The following is a 17590-nucleotide window of genomic DNA, read 5'->3' as shown; positions in this document are numbered from 1 at the left end:
TACGCCGCATGTTGTTGGGAAACAACGACGAACGTCTCGCTCCGCGTGCCAGCAGGCGTCTTCAGGAACTGAACCTGGGCTCAATTGAGTTCCTAAAGAAAGGTCGCAGGAGGACGTGAGGCGAAATCGTCGGGCATCGTGCATGTACAACGCGTGGTACAAACCCCGAACGTGCATCGGAGAGCTGTGTGGCAAGGCCACAAAAGCGTCCGGCGGTTGCGTGGTGTTTGATGCGATTAGAGTTTCTCGACTCACTCCCGCGTGATCGATGCCCGACACTGAAGGGAAAGTAAAGATCTGAATTTTGAGGAAGCTCGTGGGAGCTGTGGTGCACCATTCGCAGTGGGATATTTTATTCCACTGTTGCGAAACCAACAAGGGCTGAGCGTGTCTGCTCACACGAGTGTGGGGTGGGGTGTTCATCTCCCTTGGCGGCTAGGTCGAAATTCCATATTTCTTCTGGTGGGGGTTGGCGTTTTTGTTTTCACGTGACCGAAAGTGGTGCTCGCTTTATAAAGTCAGCTAAGGGAGAGGATGGACTGAGCGGACGTCAAACGCGGTTTTGCCGAAACGCTCCCCCGCACGTCAAAGCCAAACAGTCGGCCACCATGCCGGACGGTGCAGGCGCTGTAACAAACTCCCGAAAACACCCCAAAATGAAACCATCCGCTGGCTAAGTCTTTTCAAGAAAGACATGTCTACATGTTACCGTTCATCGATTCATACGCACAACAACAAAAAATTCCCAGGGCGCAAATGTCTGCGCTGGTGTGCAAACTTCGTTTCAACGAGACCTACAGCAGCAAAAATAAAAACCAGCTTGAGGAAAGGCCCCCCCCCTTCATTGAGGCGAGAGAAGTTCTGCGTCACATCCGCGCTATGGGGAATTTCACGTAAAAAAAAAAAACGGAGGAAGAGAGATGCCACCCACCCACCCCTGCACGCACGCCCCCCTTTCCCTGCAGCACTCACGCAGCCCCCCCACCTCCTCGCCGCATCCGGCTCAGCTAAGTAGCCCCCCCCTCCCCCCCCCCACCACAACGTCCACCCCGCTCCCCACCTCTCCCTTCAACCGTGTCTTTTATGGCAAAATCTAATCCATTCCCACTCGAGGCTCGAAGCAGATGTGCCAGATTGCAGTGTTTACATTTGCGTGGAGTGCCTCTCTCTTCCACCGCGTTGGATGCTCAGTTGCACGAAATGCAAAATGGGGAAAGCATGGCTTTGTGGGGTGAAGGGCTTTAAAGTTTAATGTCACTCACTGGGACCGCCCCCCCCAGTGTGATGCGACGATGAGTTGTTGTCAGGATTAGATTCCAGAATCGATCCTTTTTTGTCCCGCTCAATCGTACCATTCGTCTCTTCTTTACTGCCTTTCATACGTCCGTTTCCTTTGCAAAGTCTCATTGTTGCTGGTTTGCACATTTGCACTTGCTATCATCTATACCATTATTATTATCAGCATTGTTGACCCAGGAAAACCTCAACGAGTGTCGACATTTTTTTTTCTACCCAGGAGGGCCCTGCCAAGTTTTGGCAATACGTGAAGATGTTGCTATCGATGTGCCAAATTGGTATATTTGCGGGGTAATTTTAGAATTGGCTAATTTGGATCCCAACGCTGGAACTTGACGGCCTACTCTCGCAAAAGGATGTCAACGTTTCACGTCCACCGTGAACCGGAGGTCCGCCCGGTATCATCAAGGTTGTTACACCCGCGGCAAAAACCAGGGTGGCCACCGGATTCTTACCGCGGAGCTCAGCTGCTGCTGCGAGGCCACATCACCGCCAGCCAAGCAGAGCTCTGGCCACAGGTCACCGGAAACACCGGGCCCCGGGACTTAAAGCAGAGAGCATCGGTCGCCGTAAATCAGGGCGAGTTTTACTTTCCCCCCTGCCCAGACGTGGCCCTAAATCCTGCGAGCCTGCCTCTAGAGCCCCCCCACCCCCCCAGCCACCAGCGATAGGCTTTCACTCAGAGAAGTGGCAGGGAGAGGAAGAGACTTTTTTTTCTTAACGCTCGTAATGCCGGCTGGACTCCTCTCTCGCTTGCTCTCCCGCCCGCAACGCCCCAGGGCTGCGGTGAATCACCGCCACTACTCCCCGCAGTGGCCTGGCGAGTATGAAATGACCCAAGCTTATCTCCAAAACCCACCCACTCGCTCACTCGCTCACTCATCCAGCCATTCACCCCACCCACCCACCCAGCTTCCCAACCGCTCGCTCTCATTCGCCAACTCGCTCATTCACCCACGCAGCCAAGCACCCCAAGGAAGCACCCGCCGCTGACCGCCGCCGCCGCAGTGACCGAGACGGCACGAAGCGCACGCCTACGGACGCCCAAACACTCACTAAATCACGAGCGCCTCGCCTCCCGCTCGTTAGCGGTCAATCACGGCAGCGAGATCCACCCGATGCCTGCAAGTCTCGTTGGATCCCTAAGCTATTGAGACTCGAAGACAAGACGGTGCATTATTGTGCGTCGCCGGGTCTCTGTTGCACTCTTTAAGAATATATCACCTTTGCATGCGTGTATTAAAGATAAGGACGCAGCCCTGCAATTGCTTGCTCATGACCACTGTTGGTCAAAAGGCTGGCTGAGACGTCTTAGAAGGGGTGGGAGCACCCACACCTAATCCCACTGCATCGACCGTGGAGTTCCCATTCATACCGCAGAGCAGACAGAGTTGGGGGGTGAATTATGAAATATTGTTTAGTCTAATGGAACAAAGCATGATAGAACAAACAAAACAAGCCAGAACAAACCAGATGTAACAAATGAGAATCCGATCATTACGTGGATATAAATGCCTACTTATGAAGTAACTCTTGCTCTTTCACCTGTTCATTGTTAGACTCAATACAAATTTCACAGATAAAGGGTCATTATCATTATGGTAATACACCCCAGACACATGGAGAGTAGCAAGTTTAAAGTAATATAGAACCCAGAAATACCTACAGGCCTTGTCTTGTAGATGTTTACCTGGGTTGTTCATTTACTTAAACCGGGCTGTCCAACTTGATTTCTAAGTTTCATTACCGCAAGAACATCATCGCGGGACGACCGCCATATCTCGTGAAATATCACCGCAATGACGTCAACGACGTCGCTGTTGCCAGAGCAACAATGAGCTGTAATTATTTTTTTTTCTCTGTGTGCCTATGTTTGTCTCTCTCTATGTATCTCTGTGATATCTGTCTGCTTATATGTCTGTCTATATGTCTCTGGTTCTGTGTTTTATCTCTCTCTCAAATTTAGCATTCTCAGGAAGAACGTAATCAACCAGGTAGGGTGTTTGACTGTTATGTTATCCGACTCTCTGTTGTATTACATTACATTTCTAAGTATACTAGATTTGTGTTTCTATTTCATTTATACCTGATGATGATTGCTTGTGTTGCAATGGAAACGTCGTATGCTAGTATTTAATTTATTATTTTCTCTTTATACGTGACTTTACCGAAAGAACCAAAGAGTAATTCCTGCAGTCACGAAAGCTCCAAATTAAGTTTAAATGTTTTTGTTTGTCTGTAACAAACGAGAGTGCAGCTATCAGAGAAGAGAGCTCCCTTGGCTTCTCCAAGTCGAGTGTTCCTCGCACGGCCGACGCTCACCTGATTGTGTTTCCACTGCCACAGGATGTCGTACGAGAGCTGGAAGTCAATCCTCTTCTGGCGGAGATATTTCCCTGCACGACGCGGGAGACGGACAGACAGGGAGGACACATCAGCACGCCGCGAGTCGCACCGCCTCTGCGCGTTGCCGGATAAATAAACGGTAGTACACGAGGTTGCGAAACCTCACAGGTGCACGTTTCTTTACAAGATCTTATAAATCAAGTGTCGGAACCATCTTTTTAGTTGTGGGTTTTCTGGAGAGGTGGAATGGCGCGAGTCAGTGGCTGCGAAGAGAAACTTTAGCGGTGCACATCTCTTTACGTGCCCAATCAGGTGGAGTACGGGCACACACACAGAGATACAAAGACACATACAGACACAGATATACACACACAGACACACACGAAGATACACACACACGGAGATACACACAGACATACACACCCGGAGATAGACACACAGACACACAAATACACACAGACACGGAGATACACAGACACGGAGATACACACACACGGACACACACAGACGCATGGCTAAAGAGTGCGGATCAACTTCTACCTTCTGACACCAACCCAAGGGATCTCTCCTGACACCCACAACACCCAAGGGAGCTCCCCACCTCCCATCCCTCACTCTTCTTGACAGGGACTCACACCGATGCACGCAGGAGTTGTGCGACCGTCACCTCGGCCTTCTCCACCAACAAAGTTCCTTGATGGTCAAAAAAGTTAATTATCCGATAACTACTTCAATGGGGGAGTGGTGGCACAATGGTGTAGCACATGAACCAGGCGGCTTGAGCTCGATTACTGCCCATGGGTAATTTATCCCCGCCCCCCCCCCCCTTTCACCAACTTATGTTGACCAGTGTGGTCAAGTATGGTAAAAAAAAATCCCCGCAAATTATGACAACGGTGGATGGATCCATGCATTATTTTATCATAAAAAACTAAAATTGCATAAAAAATATCCATTTGTCAAAGGAGACCTGGGTTAAACAATTTGGCTTCAACACTGAAAGATTGGTCTCTCTGCACAGCGGTACTTGGCCGCAAAACTAACTTTAAACTGAAGACAAGAATAAGTCAACCTCTCCCCGCAACCGACCTCCTCAGCCAATGTCTATCCGACCCTCTTCACAAAACGGGCCTTTCATAGCCACGTCGCCCACACACCTGTCGTGCAACAACAAGAACAGCAGGTGCTCCACGATTTGGACCGGTCCATTTTGACGTTCAAAGCGGGGGTGGTGGCGGCGGGTAGCCACCGTCAAAGAGACTGAAGCCAAGCATATTGCCAAGGGTGAAAGGATACGCGTCCACAAATGGTAGCCTTATGCTGACCGGCAAGCCATTAGATTATTTTCGTGGCGGAATTGCAACACGGTACGCGAAGGTTAAAATAATACGGCGAGCTGCAAAATGATGGCGAGTTCGCGCCCGTGCCTCCCTCCGCGGAGAGACGCGCGTCTGCACAAAGGGCCGGTTTTTGTCGCGCTAAGCGGGACGGCGATGACGGCCGGGCCCCGACGCTCGCCTGCTGGGCGGCTCGTGAAATCGGAGATGAAACGAGGCTGAGAAAACAGGTCTCTCCGAGCCAACAAGACGCCCCTCTCTTCTCCTCCACCGCTCGCGCGCCAACTCTCCCATCACCAGCCAAACCCACCCCCCCCCACCACCACCACCCTACCGCCTCTTCCCATGGTCGAGTGACGACCGAGCGAACGGCTGTGGCGTTGGCAGCTGTGCCAAGCGGCCCAATGATGGAAATTTTCAAGCAACAATAATTATAGAAATATAAAATAAAGATATACTAAAATCTCAGGACCCCACCATTGTTCCACAACGCACAGGAAGGAGAGGTGGGACAAAATAAATAAATAAAAATCCTAACAAACATTTTTTTGGGAGCCGTGTGCATGACAAAAAAATAAATATAAATGTATGTGAACCGGATATTTTTTTTGTTTTTGAAGGTCTTAAACATCCCAGAGGCCTGCCTGGGATGGCGCCCACATTCCATCTGCTTCTCATTTGCCCGTTCGGCCTCTCGGCCAGCCGCCGCACACACACCGCACGCACACACACGCACAAACACTCACACACGTGTGCGTGCACACTGTAATTACACTTGGAATGTTTACCGTGTGGTTTTTATTTTAGCTCCCTGCCACGGTTCCACGTTTATTTATTTAAATATATTCGGCAAAGGGCTCGCTTTCTTTTTACTTACAGTCGGATGACAACCGCGAACTGCGCTTTTCAACTCGGCGGAGGGATTCGACGAGACTCGTCCGTTTCATCGATTGTACGGTTTGCGGTGGCGCAGTTATCGAAATAAAATAGACGTCCATTATCGTGCAAGCAACGGTTGTCTTATGGATGAACCTGCCCCTGATACGGACACTGATCCCAGCCATAAGAAACTCAAAACGGTCTTTCTGCACGACATCCCATGTCCCGATAGGAATTGCAAACAGTTATTGAACTTAATTCTAGATTTGAAGCTTTCGTGACTGCAAGGATTCATATTCTTAGGTTTTTTCGGTAAAGTCACGTAGGTAAAAAATTTAAATTAATAAAAGTAAATTAAAAAAAATTAAAAAATCACGACGTTTCGGAGGTAACACAAGCTTCCGTCTTCAGGTGGAACCGTCACAGCACGATAGCTGTATCAACAGTTATTGAACTACTAGCGGACGACAGCATCGACACAGAACCGTAGACAGGTACGCACCTCATCCCCCCCCCAGCTCTTTTGAGCAGGTAACCCCACACCTTCGTACCTGTCAAGGGCACACTTCGTTGAGTTTGCACGAGCGATGTCGATGTTGTTTAGTCGTTACGGCGAGAGAAGGGTTTGTGTGGTGGTGGTGGTTGATGCGTGCGCGAGTTGATTAGTGGGGAGCGGTGGTGTAGCGGTTAGCGCTACAAACCCATAACGTGTCATCCCACAACGGTTTACCCCGTATTCTTGTACAGGGAAATTGAGCTTTCAGGTCCATACGGCGTACAGCAGTTTCAAAGCGGCCAATATTTTATTTTGGTCTATTTGTTTTTTTTTTTGCGATGGGACTTTGTAGGAAGACTGTTGAGATGTATAAGGGGCACGGGGTGACCAATAAGGTCTGAATTGGTCTGTAATAAGGTAGGGCACTCATAAGGGGTTGACAGGCATGCCACTTTGATTTTGATATATTTCACGGAAAACTTCACTACAACGCCTCCACACATGTACAGGCCATTCATTGATCCACTGCTGAACGAGGGCCTCCCCCCCACACACCTTTCGGGCCATCGGTGGTTATCTCACCGGACTTCATTACGCCGGTTCGGTAGCATTGGTGAAGGTGGGGAGCATTCAATTAAGAGAACAAACAATGGATGTTGCCGTGCTGCTTTCTGCTGCACAACACATAACCCCCATACCGCCCCCCTCCCCAAGCACCCTGCTGCAGCTGATAACACCTGCGATGTCTGACTGTCGCCTGTTCACGCACTCTCTGCAAGGGGCTCAGTCCCTACTCAACCTCCCAGACCTGCCGAGGTGGAACGCACGCATTCCACGTGCTTTGGTGCACGGACACAATTAAAAAGCAGCAACTATTCAAGCTCGTGAGAGAAATGCAGCTGCTGCTGGGTTTACCAGCTATTAAAGGCAAGAAGCAAAATGCATATTTTTGGTTCTTTCGGTAAAGTCACGTAGAAGGGAAATAATAAAATAAGAAAAATAAAACATAATCAAATAAAATGTCTTATTTTTATTATTTTATTATTTCCCTTCTACGTGCCTTTACCGAAAAAACCAAGAAGATGAATCCCTGCAGTCACGAAAGAAGCTTTAAATCGAAAAAGCAAAATGCATCTTAACGACGAGGCCCTGTTCAGTGCAAAGAGCGTTATTGCATTAAAAATAAAACATTACGTGATGTCACGGACGATACGAGTGCGATTTAGCCTTCCAGATGAGTGTGAATCATTACCCCCCCCCCCCACGCACTCCCACCCGGGGCGATTGCTCCGCTCACCAACGTGGATGGGCGCTGGCAGGAGGCTGTGGTCGTGCTCTCCAGGAACGTACTCTAGCTTCTCCTTCTTGGATAAGCTCAGCCGGCTTTTGACGCTGCAGAAGGGGGAAAAAATTACGCGCAACGGTTACGAGAGCGTGAGCTTACATTGGCCGTTCATTAACTGTGAGCATTGGAGACTTCCATTGATGACGAGGATCCTTCCCTGTTGCCGATTTTGGGCCTTGCTATATAACAATGGTATTAACTGGTTTTCGGATTACATTTATAATACAATCTGTTTGCCCATCTTGGTCTCTGTATACCTTGGTTCCTTTTTCCTTCCACTTTACCAAACACCAACAAGTTTCCCCAGGTTATCCCCCGTCATGCCGAGCCACGTGTCTGAAATATTTCATTTTGTACATCGGTTAAAAGTATAACTCTTACTCTTCATAGTCGCAATTCCGTACGAGTGAAATGAGACAGGGCAGACAGGAGAGCGCGTGTGGAGGGGAGTAGAGCGAGATGAGAGGGGAGAAAAAGGAGAGTGCGTGGAGGGGAGTAGAGTGAGATGAGAGGGGAGAGACAGGAGAGTGTGTGGAGGGGAGTAGAGTGAGATGAGAGGGGAGAGACAGGAGAGTGTGTGGAGGGGAGTAGAGTGAGATTAGAGGGGAGAGGCAGGAGAGTGTGTGGAGGGGAGTAGAGCGAGATGAGAGGGGAGAGGCAGGAGAGTGCGTGGAGGGGAGTAGAGTGAGATGAGAGGGGAGAGGTAGGAGAGTGCATGGAGGGGAGTAGAGTGAGATGAGAGGGGAGAGGTAGGAGAGTGCATGGAGGGGAGTAGAGTGAGATGAGAGGGGAGAGGCAGGAGAGTGCGTGGAGGGGAGTAGAGTGAGATGAGAGGGGAGAGATAGGAAAGTGCATGGAGGGGAGTAGAGTGAGATGAGAGGGGAGAGGTAGGAGAGTGTGTGGAGGGGAGTAGAGCGAGATGAAAGGGGAGAGGTAGGAGAGTGCGTGGAGGGGAGTAGAGTGAGATTAAGAGGAGAGAGACAGGAGCGTGTGTGGAGGGGAGTAGAGTGAGTGAGAGGTAGGGAGGCACAAATCTGTGAAGGATTCCGCAGACTGCGAGTGCTATCTTGACACTGCCGCCCCCCTTACTTGGGGTCCTTGTAGGTATCGGAGTAGAGCCCGGCCTTCTGATGCTTCTTCTTCGGCGGTCGATGAGGCTTCTTCTCCTTGGCTGGCGCTGGGGCTTGTGCTGCTCCTGCCGTCGGGGCGATCAATGCCGCCCCCGCCGGCGGCGGCGGCAACTCGCCCTCGCTGCGCTCCTCCCTCTGGTCACATGGGGCCTCCGGCGCCGCCCGCTGCTCATCCGGGGACTGGGCGGGCAGCGCTGGCGCTACGGTGGCCGTCGAAGGAGACGAGGCCGCGGCGGGGCACGGAGTTCGGTTCTGGGTGCAATCCGCCTCCGTACTGGCGGCCTGGCTGCAGCTGGTGTGATGCAATAGAAATATATATATACAGACGGCCAAACTCCTCTTATTTGTAAGTGCCCACCAACTATTGTCATCTGCAAAGGTATCCTTTCTTTTATCTGCATTTATATACATCTTAGGCTAACTTTGGCAACGACAAAACATTTGCATGTAATTTCACATAATTATAAGCAATCAACTGTCATGCGCAGAATACGATGCACGTAGCGCCGAGTGGAGAACCCATTTAAATCAGCAAAATGAATGCGTTGCAACAGGCCTAATGCGCCTGTGTGTACTGTGGCGTCACCTGGACTCCTCCACACCCGGCCTTTCCAGCGTCGCCTTCTTGCTCCTCTGCTCTTGGTCGCCGTCATATGGCGTCTCAGAGGCTGCCCGCCTCCGCTTCTGACCCCTGTTCTGCTGCTGCTGCTGTTGCTGCTGCTGTTGCTGCTGCTGCTGTTGCTGCTGCTGTTGTTGCTGCTGCTGTTGCTGCTGTTGTTGCTGCTGCTGTTGTTGCTGCTGTTGTTGCTGCTGCTGCTGTTGCTGCTGTTGTTGTTGTTGTTGCTGCTGCTGCTCCTGCTGTCGCTGCTGCTGTCGCTGCCGGCGGCTACCAGTAACTTCCTCATGCAGGCCCAACAGGGCAGCCTCTGTCCGTCTGAAGCGCCCCTCCGTGGGCGCGGGCCGATCTGGCCGCACGGGCCGATCTGGCCGTGCGGGCCGATCTGGCCGCACTGGCCGCCTCTCCGCCACTTCAGGCCAGCGCGGCCGCCCGTCCGTCGAGTCTGGCCGTTTCGACCTCCCTTCCTTGGCGTCCGGCCGCACGGTTCGCTCGTCCGTCGCGTCCGTTCGCTCCGTCCGCGCCTCCGGCGCTTCGGGCCGCGGCGGCCGCCCCTCGGCCCCCTTGGGCCACTGGGGCCGCCCCCCCACCTCCGCCAACTCCGGCCCGTCCTGCGGCTCCTGCTGGGATTCGGGCCGCTTGTGCCGCCCTTCCGACTCCTCCGGGCGGTGTCGCTGGCCCCTAGCGGCGGCCCGGGCCCGCCACTGGCGCCGCTTCCTCGGGCTCTGAGGCCTCCGCCGTCGCCGCTGCCTCGGGACGGCGGGTCTCGGCCGGTCGTGCCGTTCGGGGCCGTTCTGCACGACCGACTCGATGGCGTCGCTCACGGGGTCGGGCCTGTGGGCGCGGGAGACGCGCAGCGGCCTCCCTGTGCAGGCACCGCTCGGCGGTTTGGACGGCTCCTCCGCGGGGGCCACCGCCCTCCCTGCCTCGCCGTGTGATCCCACGCTCAGTGAACCTGAAAGGCAGGAACCCCAACAACTGTTGTTTTCCGAGCCCCGACGGGTGTTATTTAAACAGAAAAGTGCATGTGTGTGTGTGCGTACACACGAGGAGCCTCCTTTAGTCCATGCCAGTGTGGGTTGCGTGATTTGTTTAACCGTAATTCACCGCGCAGGTCAGTGCGGGTTGATAAAGGCGGGGGATCATACTTTCGGTAGCAGTACAGTACAACAATTAATTTGTCTGCACTCGCCTCTGATGCCCATCGCCTAGGTCCAAAGCCTATAACACCTGCTATGCAACGCTGGTCAAGCCAAGCCTGTCCCCCCCGCTTACCGCAACGATTCCCAAACGGCGTCAAGTTCGGCGGCAGCGACGGCGGCGGCGGCGGAGCAGGCAGGCATACGGCGCCCACGCCCACCGCGGCGCCCTGCGGGCCCTTGCGCGGTCGGCCCGGCCGCCGTTCGCACGGCACGTTGTTGCCCGTGCGCAGGGTGCGCTGCAGCTTCTTGGCGCGCAGGATGCGGCCCACGTGCACCAGGCCCCGCTTGGCGGCCTGCAGCCGCTCGAGGCCGAGCGCTGCGCGGCCCTCGCGCCTCGCCTGCCTCCGCATGGCTTCTGCCTCGCTGCGCTTGGTGCGGCCGACGACGACGACGCCGCCGCCACCGCCACCACCGCAGCAGTTGCCACCCCAGCTCGCCGCCGCCGCTGCCGCCATGCGGCCTGCGTTGCCGCCTCCGACACCGCCTCCGCAGCAGCTGCCGGACCTGCCAACGCCCGCAGCGGAGCCTGTCGGACGAATGGACGGCAGGACCGGTTAGCGCTGCAGGTGCCGGTGGCACTGCGGTTACGATAGCGGTTTCGGAGGCCACAATTAACGGGTGAGACTCTGCGAAGTTGAAACTGTTCCAAGGTTTTGCTTTACGGAGCTGTCGTGAGATTTTTGCGAGCGGAAGTGAAGGACAGCGCTTCTTTTAAATGCAGCTGAACCATATTTTGAGATCCAGCTCAGGCCCGTGATATCATTGTCTGGAGGTCTTCGCCTACCTGCACACTTTACTTACTTATAATGTTGCATGCACACAGAAACAGAAGCCAGACCTATATGGCAATCAAAGGCACAACTATATGACCCGAGTTCAATTCCTGACCACGGCTAACACGTCAGCCTATGAACTGCTTTTGGGCTTCCCCTTCACCAACCCACACTAAAAAGCTTGACGAGCTACAGTCAAACAACCCCAATGACCCATGTGGGGTGAGCAGGCGTTCACCCAATAGTGGATTAACGGCTGAGAATATTTTGCAACTGACGATAACATTGTGTAGCCGCTAGAAATTTAACCCTCGAGAAAACCGGCCAAATTTATCAAAGTCTTGCCCCAAAACAAAGCGATAAAAATCCAGCGCCAACGAGACTCATCATCTCGAGCCGTGCCATGACACCGTCGCTAACGTGCGGCTCGTTCACTAAAATACATCCGAGGCTAAACGCGCATTGGAAACCACTTACAAATTGCACGCGGACGCGCGATTCGTCTTCAACGGTTTACATTACAAGCAACAATAACGGCGGCAAGAACCTCACACACCACGACCCCCGCCCCCCCCCCTCACGCACGCGTGTTGGCTGTGACTGCCGCGGTGCCCCCCCCCACCCACCTGCTTCTCTGGAGCTATCCGACAGTGACCTCCTGCGACCACCGGCCATCGACGGGGCTCCATTGCCCAGCGGGCCGGCTCCTGGGGGCCAGCACCGCCCGGCACGGTCACGGTCACGGTCTCGCGCCGACAGGCCGACCATGCCTGCGTGCCAAACGATGCCAAAAAAACGTACGGTACCGGGTTGAACAAAACAATCATATACAATTTCGATTTACAGCTTTCGTGACTGCAGGGATTCATCTTCTTGGTTCTTTCGGTAAAGTCACGTAGAAGGGAAATAATAAAATAATAAAAAGTAAACATAATAAAATAATTCTCACGACGTTTCGGCCACAACGCAAGCAGCCGTCCTCAGGTGAAGACCAGGTCTTTCGGGGAGACAGCGTCATTCAGACGTTGTCTCCCCGACAGAGAATTATTTTATTATGTTTTATTTTTATTATTTTATTACTTCCCTTCTACGTGACTTTACCGGAAGAACCAAGAAGAATCATATACAATTACGTTAATTCATCCGTCGCTCCAAGTCGCGAGACAAAGTTACATTGGGACGTTTGGAAAAGTTCATTTTTTTTGGAGGAGCGTTTTTGTTTGTGCATGCAAGAAAAACCTGGGAAACAATGGAAGTGTAACAGCACAAGGGGGGGGGGGGCAAGGCTCAAAAAATTCTGCACGTAAGTGGCGCTCACGAACCCGCTCGTTTGAATGGCAACTCCTGACCCCCCCCCCCGTCACGGCCCAGAGGATTCTGGAGTTATACACCAGAGTCTTGCCTACGTGGGTTCATAATGGCCACCATTCAGACTCTGTCGCCTCGACGGACCTGGTTTTCACCTGAGGACGGCTGCTTGCGTTGTGGCCGAAACGTCGTGAGAATTATTTTATTATGTTTTATTTTTATTATTTTATTACTTCCCTTCTACGTGACTTTACCGAAAGAACCAAGAAAATGGCCACCACGGCAAAGGATTGAGACGGTGTCAAAACTTTTTCACGATAACCCCTCTGGTCCACGTGTGTGGTGCGGGTGGGAGGGCGATTGACCAATTTCTGCCTGGAGCAGGGGGCCATGGATGAGTGGCGCCTACAGCAGGGGCCATAGATGAGTGGAGCCGTCAAGCACCGCAGAAGCACGTAGCCGAGATTAATTCCTCAAATAACTTCCTGCTTTGCGGCCAAAGGGGGTGACCGCACGGGGCCGCGCCGCTGTCAAGTGGGCTGTTAAAGGAAGAGCGACGGCCTCTAACCCAAACCCCGTCCCCCTCCACCTCATCACCGGCACCGTCCACACAAACGAAACGGCGGCTCCCACAGACAGAACCACTTCTCCACGCCCGGCTCCTTCTCTCTCAGCGGCTCCCCCTCCCACCCCACCTTATCTCATGCCCTCCGCACGACACACTCCCCCCCCACCCCACCTCGCACCACCCTCCCAACAACGCCACCCACGATTGTTCAACGCTCTCGCTTCCCCCCCGCGTTTGCGTAAGGAACAGGGCGTCCTCAGCGACACTATTCCTTCCCCTTCCCCGGCTGTCAAAATAAACGAACGCGAATTGAGGGCGGGCGGGCGGGTCAGCCAGGGAGCGTTATGATGCGGTTTGCCGACTGGTGGTGTGGGTTTGGCGAAGAGGTTGGTTAGTGGCAGAGTGATGTTTCTTTAAGGTCCCAGGGCTGGGTATTTTTCTCCTCCCCAAACCCACACATTGTTACCAGAAACAGACACTTAAAGTACTGTATTAAGTGACGTAAATAATTGCCGTCCTCGTGTGTCCATCTCGGAGCGTTGAATTTCATTCAGAGCAATGCTATTCTGAAGGCACCCCACTCCCCCCCCACACCCGGAGCTTTCCACATAAGCTCCGCACCCTTATCAACTACACAGGCGCATTATTATTGAGTGCAAGTGCGAGCGAACGTCTCATGTCGGTGCTTTGCGTACGCATGCAAGCCAGGACATGTGCGTGTGTGTGTGGGGGGTCAACAGTGGGGAGCGGCGGGTGTAGCGGTTAGCGCACCCGCGCTACAAACCCCGGCGACGCGAGTTTCGATTCCCGCTCACGGCCAACACCAGAACCGGTTCAGATAATTGTCACTGGACTTCCCAGAGGTCGACTCAGCCTCAAATGAGTACCTGGTGCAGTGCGTAAACATCGCCACTGGAGAGAAAAAGGCGGCCGGGCGTGGAGCTGGCCATCCTCTCGTGTGCCGTTCCGGCCTTCACAGGTGTTACTCGCTAACAGCACTTGCCCCAACAGTCTGTTAAGGCTATACGGGGGATCTTTGTTTTGGGGGATGTGAGCAACCAGCTCTGGTTGTGTTGACACTCGACAGCATTCGGTGCAAGGACTTGCGTGTGTGTGTGTGTGCACATGCTTGTGTGTGTGTTGGGGAGTGTGCATGCGTTAGTGGAGTGTGTAATGAGTGCGTTGTGTGCGTGTTGTAGTGGTGAGTGGCGGTGCACTGTTTAGCGCGCTGCTCTATGAACCTGGTGACCCGACTTCGATATCCCGCTCATGACCAATAACAGTGGCAAATATTTGAAATGTTCCTGGGCCTCCGCTAGGTCATCTCAGCCTTCAATGAATACCTTCTGCGGTGTGTATACATCAGCAATGGGGAGACAAAGGCTGCCGGGCATGGTGTTCGCCACCCACCCCCTCGTATGCCGTGTCGCCCTTCAGGAGGTGCTAATGGCACTAAAGGGGAGATCCGTCTTTGTTGATGAGTGGGCAGTGATGGTGTAGCGAATAATATTTAGCATTGGTCCTGGGCCTCCTCTAGGTTGACCGAGCCGGAAAATAGTTGCGCGACCCGTGTGAAAGCTTCAGGATAGGGGAGAGAAAGGGCAGCTAGTTGCGATACCGGTCACACGACCTCCTCCTGTGCCATTGCAGGTTCTAACAGCTGCTCCCCAACAAAACTTGCCTCGACTTGCGCAACGAGGGGGGGGGGATGGCGACGACTTTATTATTTAACGAGCGATTTATGTTCGTGCAACACTTTCTATTTCTCGTGACAAAGTTGTCGTTATGTTGAGATTGCAAGCCGTTGCCTCTCGTTGCTCTTAACTTTATTTTGGTTTCACGCCTTTGGAACTTCTTGGTGGTCCAGTTTACCCAGGTGTCTCGCCTGATTAAACAACGTAAACTTTAAGACCGTGTAGGCCATACTGGGGCACTTGTGTTTTATGTGTGTGTTTACATTAATATTTACTGCTGCATGTATGTATATGTTCAAGTCCTTTTAGCACCGTACGTAGCCAACCGTGTTAATCGGAGGCGCAGGGGAAGGACAAACTAACGCGCAAAAAGCAGTTCTAAAGAAATTAGTCTGTCAATGTAGATCATTTAAAAGCTGCAAAGTGGCTTCCTAATATCGGAAGAGCGTTACCAGATGGCCGCAGAAGGACATCTAAAAGCGCGCGAAGCGTTGACCGTCTTTGTTCGACGGCCAGCCAACAAACTGCCGCTGTGAGGATGACCGGAATTAGAATTCTGATGGTTTATACATTTATGGCGATCACCCCCCCCTCCCTCGTTGTTAACCAGGTCGGTGGACGAGGTGCATCCGTTAGTCATTCATCTCAATCAGTCAACCCATAACACCTGGGTCTGTCCCGTGACCTCCTGTCAGGGATGCCTTCAACACTTCAAATTGCCTAAAAAGTGCACCTAGCCTGGCACAAGCGCTGTGGAGACGTCGCCGCCACTAAGAGGAGAATGGCGGCTGTTGTTGTTCTTCTTCTTATGTATGCTTATGCAACTGTGTGTATGCATGTGTGTGTGCGTGCAGTAGTGTGTTTGCAGTAGTGTAGCGGTTAGCACACTGCGCTACGAACACAGCGATTAGTTCGATTCTCGCTCGCGGCCATCAACACCGGTGACGATTAATCCGAACCAGTCCTGGGCCTCCCCTAGGCCGACTCGGCCTCAAATCAGTACTTGGTGTGGTGTGCATACCTCACCACTCGGGAGACAAAGGCGGCCGGGCGTGGTGATGGCCACCCAGCCCTGAATGTGCTGTGCTTGCTAACAGCACTTGCCCCAAAAGTCACCGAAGGCTATACGGGGGATCTTTGTCTTTGTGAGTGTGTGTTGTTGCTGCTGCCACCCACACAAAAGAACAAATGCTGCCTTGCCGGTTAGTCCAGTCCACCGAGGGGGGTTGGCCCTCATCTCGCTCTCTGTGTCCCTCTCTCTCTCTGCTTCTCCCCGTGGACAAAGTCAATGAACCAAACTCTAAACAAACACTGCCCTTCCTCCATTAATGCCATCTGCCAAATGCCACACATTCTTTTTTTTCTCTCTCTCTCTGCCAGATTGAGACTCACACGCGCGGCGTTGATTCCCCTTGCTCCCCCTTATTCCCTTTGTAGATCTCAGAAGCTAAGCAGGAGTTTTGAGTCTGGATAATGCGACAAAGAGCGACCGTCATGCACGCCAGGTCATCAAAGGCAGCGGCGGTGAGGTTGCATTATGTTGTGGGCAGCAGTGAGTGTGGAGGAAAAAACACATTGTTGCACTGTACTGTGCTTCTATGCTCCTTTGGTCAATGGATGAACTGTTGTTGCGATTGGACCTTAAAACAATCCGCTTAACTGCTGGCTGCTAATTACTATGATTGTTGGGAATAGTGGAACGTTGGTTAGCGCACCACGCTATCAACCCGGCATCCCGAGTTCAATTTACCAGCCACGGCGAACATCGGTGCCGAGATTGATCTGAACCGGTCATTGGCCTGCCTTCACCAATCCACACCGACCACCACGATGATGCACGGTCAAGTTACCCCCACTAGCACTAGCATGGCATGGGGAGGGGGCCCTCATCCAGCAGTGGATTAAGAAATGGGGTGTACCCACGCGTGGATATTCTATTTGCAGAGGCTCACCATATCACGATTATGCTCACCGCCAAAATCTGGTGAAGCAGCCAAGGAGGGGGTTTGGGGGGGGGGCAGTTTGTCCCTGGCACGGTGTAACTGCATGCCGGCCGGCCGGCTAATTGGCGGCCACAACTTCGGCACAGCGGCCCGCCGACGATGCACACGCACAAAGCACGGCTGCTGCAGGCCTCGTCGTTTCTCCGAAGAGCTTGCAGGGAGTTTTTTTAGACCGCAGAAAAAGTGGGGAAGAACGTTTTCCACGACGATTTTTTCATCGCATTCAAACGATGCTTGCGCCGTTACGCGAGCGCCTACTTTAGGCTCAATTGCATTCAAAGTGTTCTCTTGGCGCGGTGTGTTCCTCATTGCAAGGCCCGCGGGTGCCACAGGCGGACACCCCTGGTGGCCGTTAGTGCGGCCCCTGACAATATAGAAACCGTGAAAACGACCACCATCATCAATGTGCTGTCAAACCTCAATGGTTTTCAAATGTGTGGTGGCCCTCACACTGATGATGCTTTATCGGCGAAAGTGGCCCCCTCCTCTGAAAATGAGTGAATAACAATGTCTGAGCGCGTTATAACAATAACAAATTTCCATTCGGACAGTGGGCAGTGGCACCACTTTGTGTTGGAGAACAGTTTTGCAAAGATG

At 52.8% G+C, this 17590-nt stretch overlaps 1 protein-coding gene across 1 annotated transcript in view; it reads right to left on the bottom strand.

Annotated features, from left to right (window-relative positions):
• ASH1L (ASH1 like histone lysine methyltransferase) overlaps nucleotides 1–17590 on the bottom strand; it is a 95153-nt gene that overhangs the window by 27138 nt on the left and 50425 nt on the right. The window contains 6 exon segments of the mRNA XM_061551177.1: nucleotides 3619–3692; nucleotides 7652–7746; nucleotides 8789–9121; nucleotides 9416–10400; nucleotides 10721–11173; nucleotides 12047–12190. Of these exon segments, the coding sequence (XP_061407161.1) occupies nucleotides 3619–3692; nucleotides 7652–7746; nucleotides 8789–9121; nucleotides 9416–10400; nucleotides 10721–11173; nucleotides 12047–12190 (2084 nt within the window).

Source organism: Lethenteron reissneri, chromosome 1, assembly GCF_015708825.2.
Source record: "Lethenteron reissneri isolate LAM-NWPU_2019-01 chromosome 1, ASM1570882v1, whole genome shotgun sequence".
Taxonomy (NCBI): domain Eukaryota; kingdom Metazoa; phylum Chordata; class Hyperoartia; order Petromyzontiformes; family Petromyzontidae; genus Lethenteron; species Lethenteron reissneri.
The sequence above is the reverse complement of the archived record's forward strand: the minus strand, read 5'-3'. Positions and strand labels throughout refer to the sequence as shown.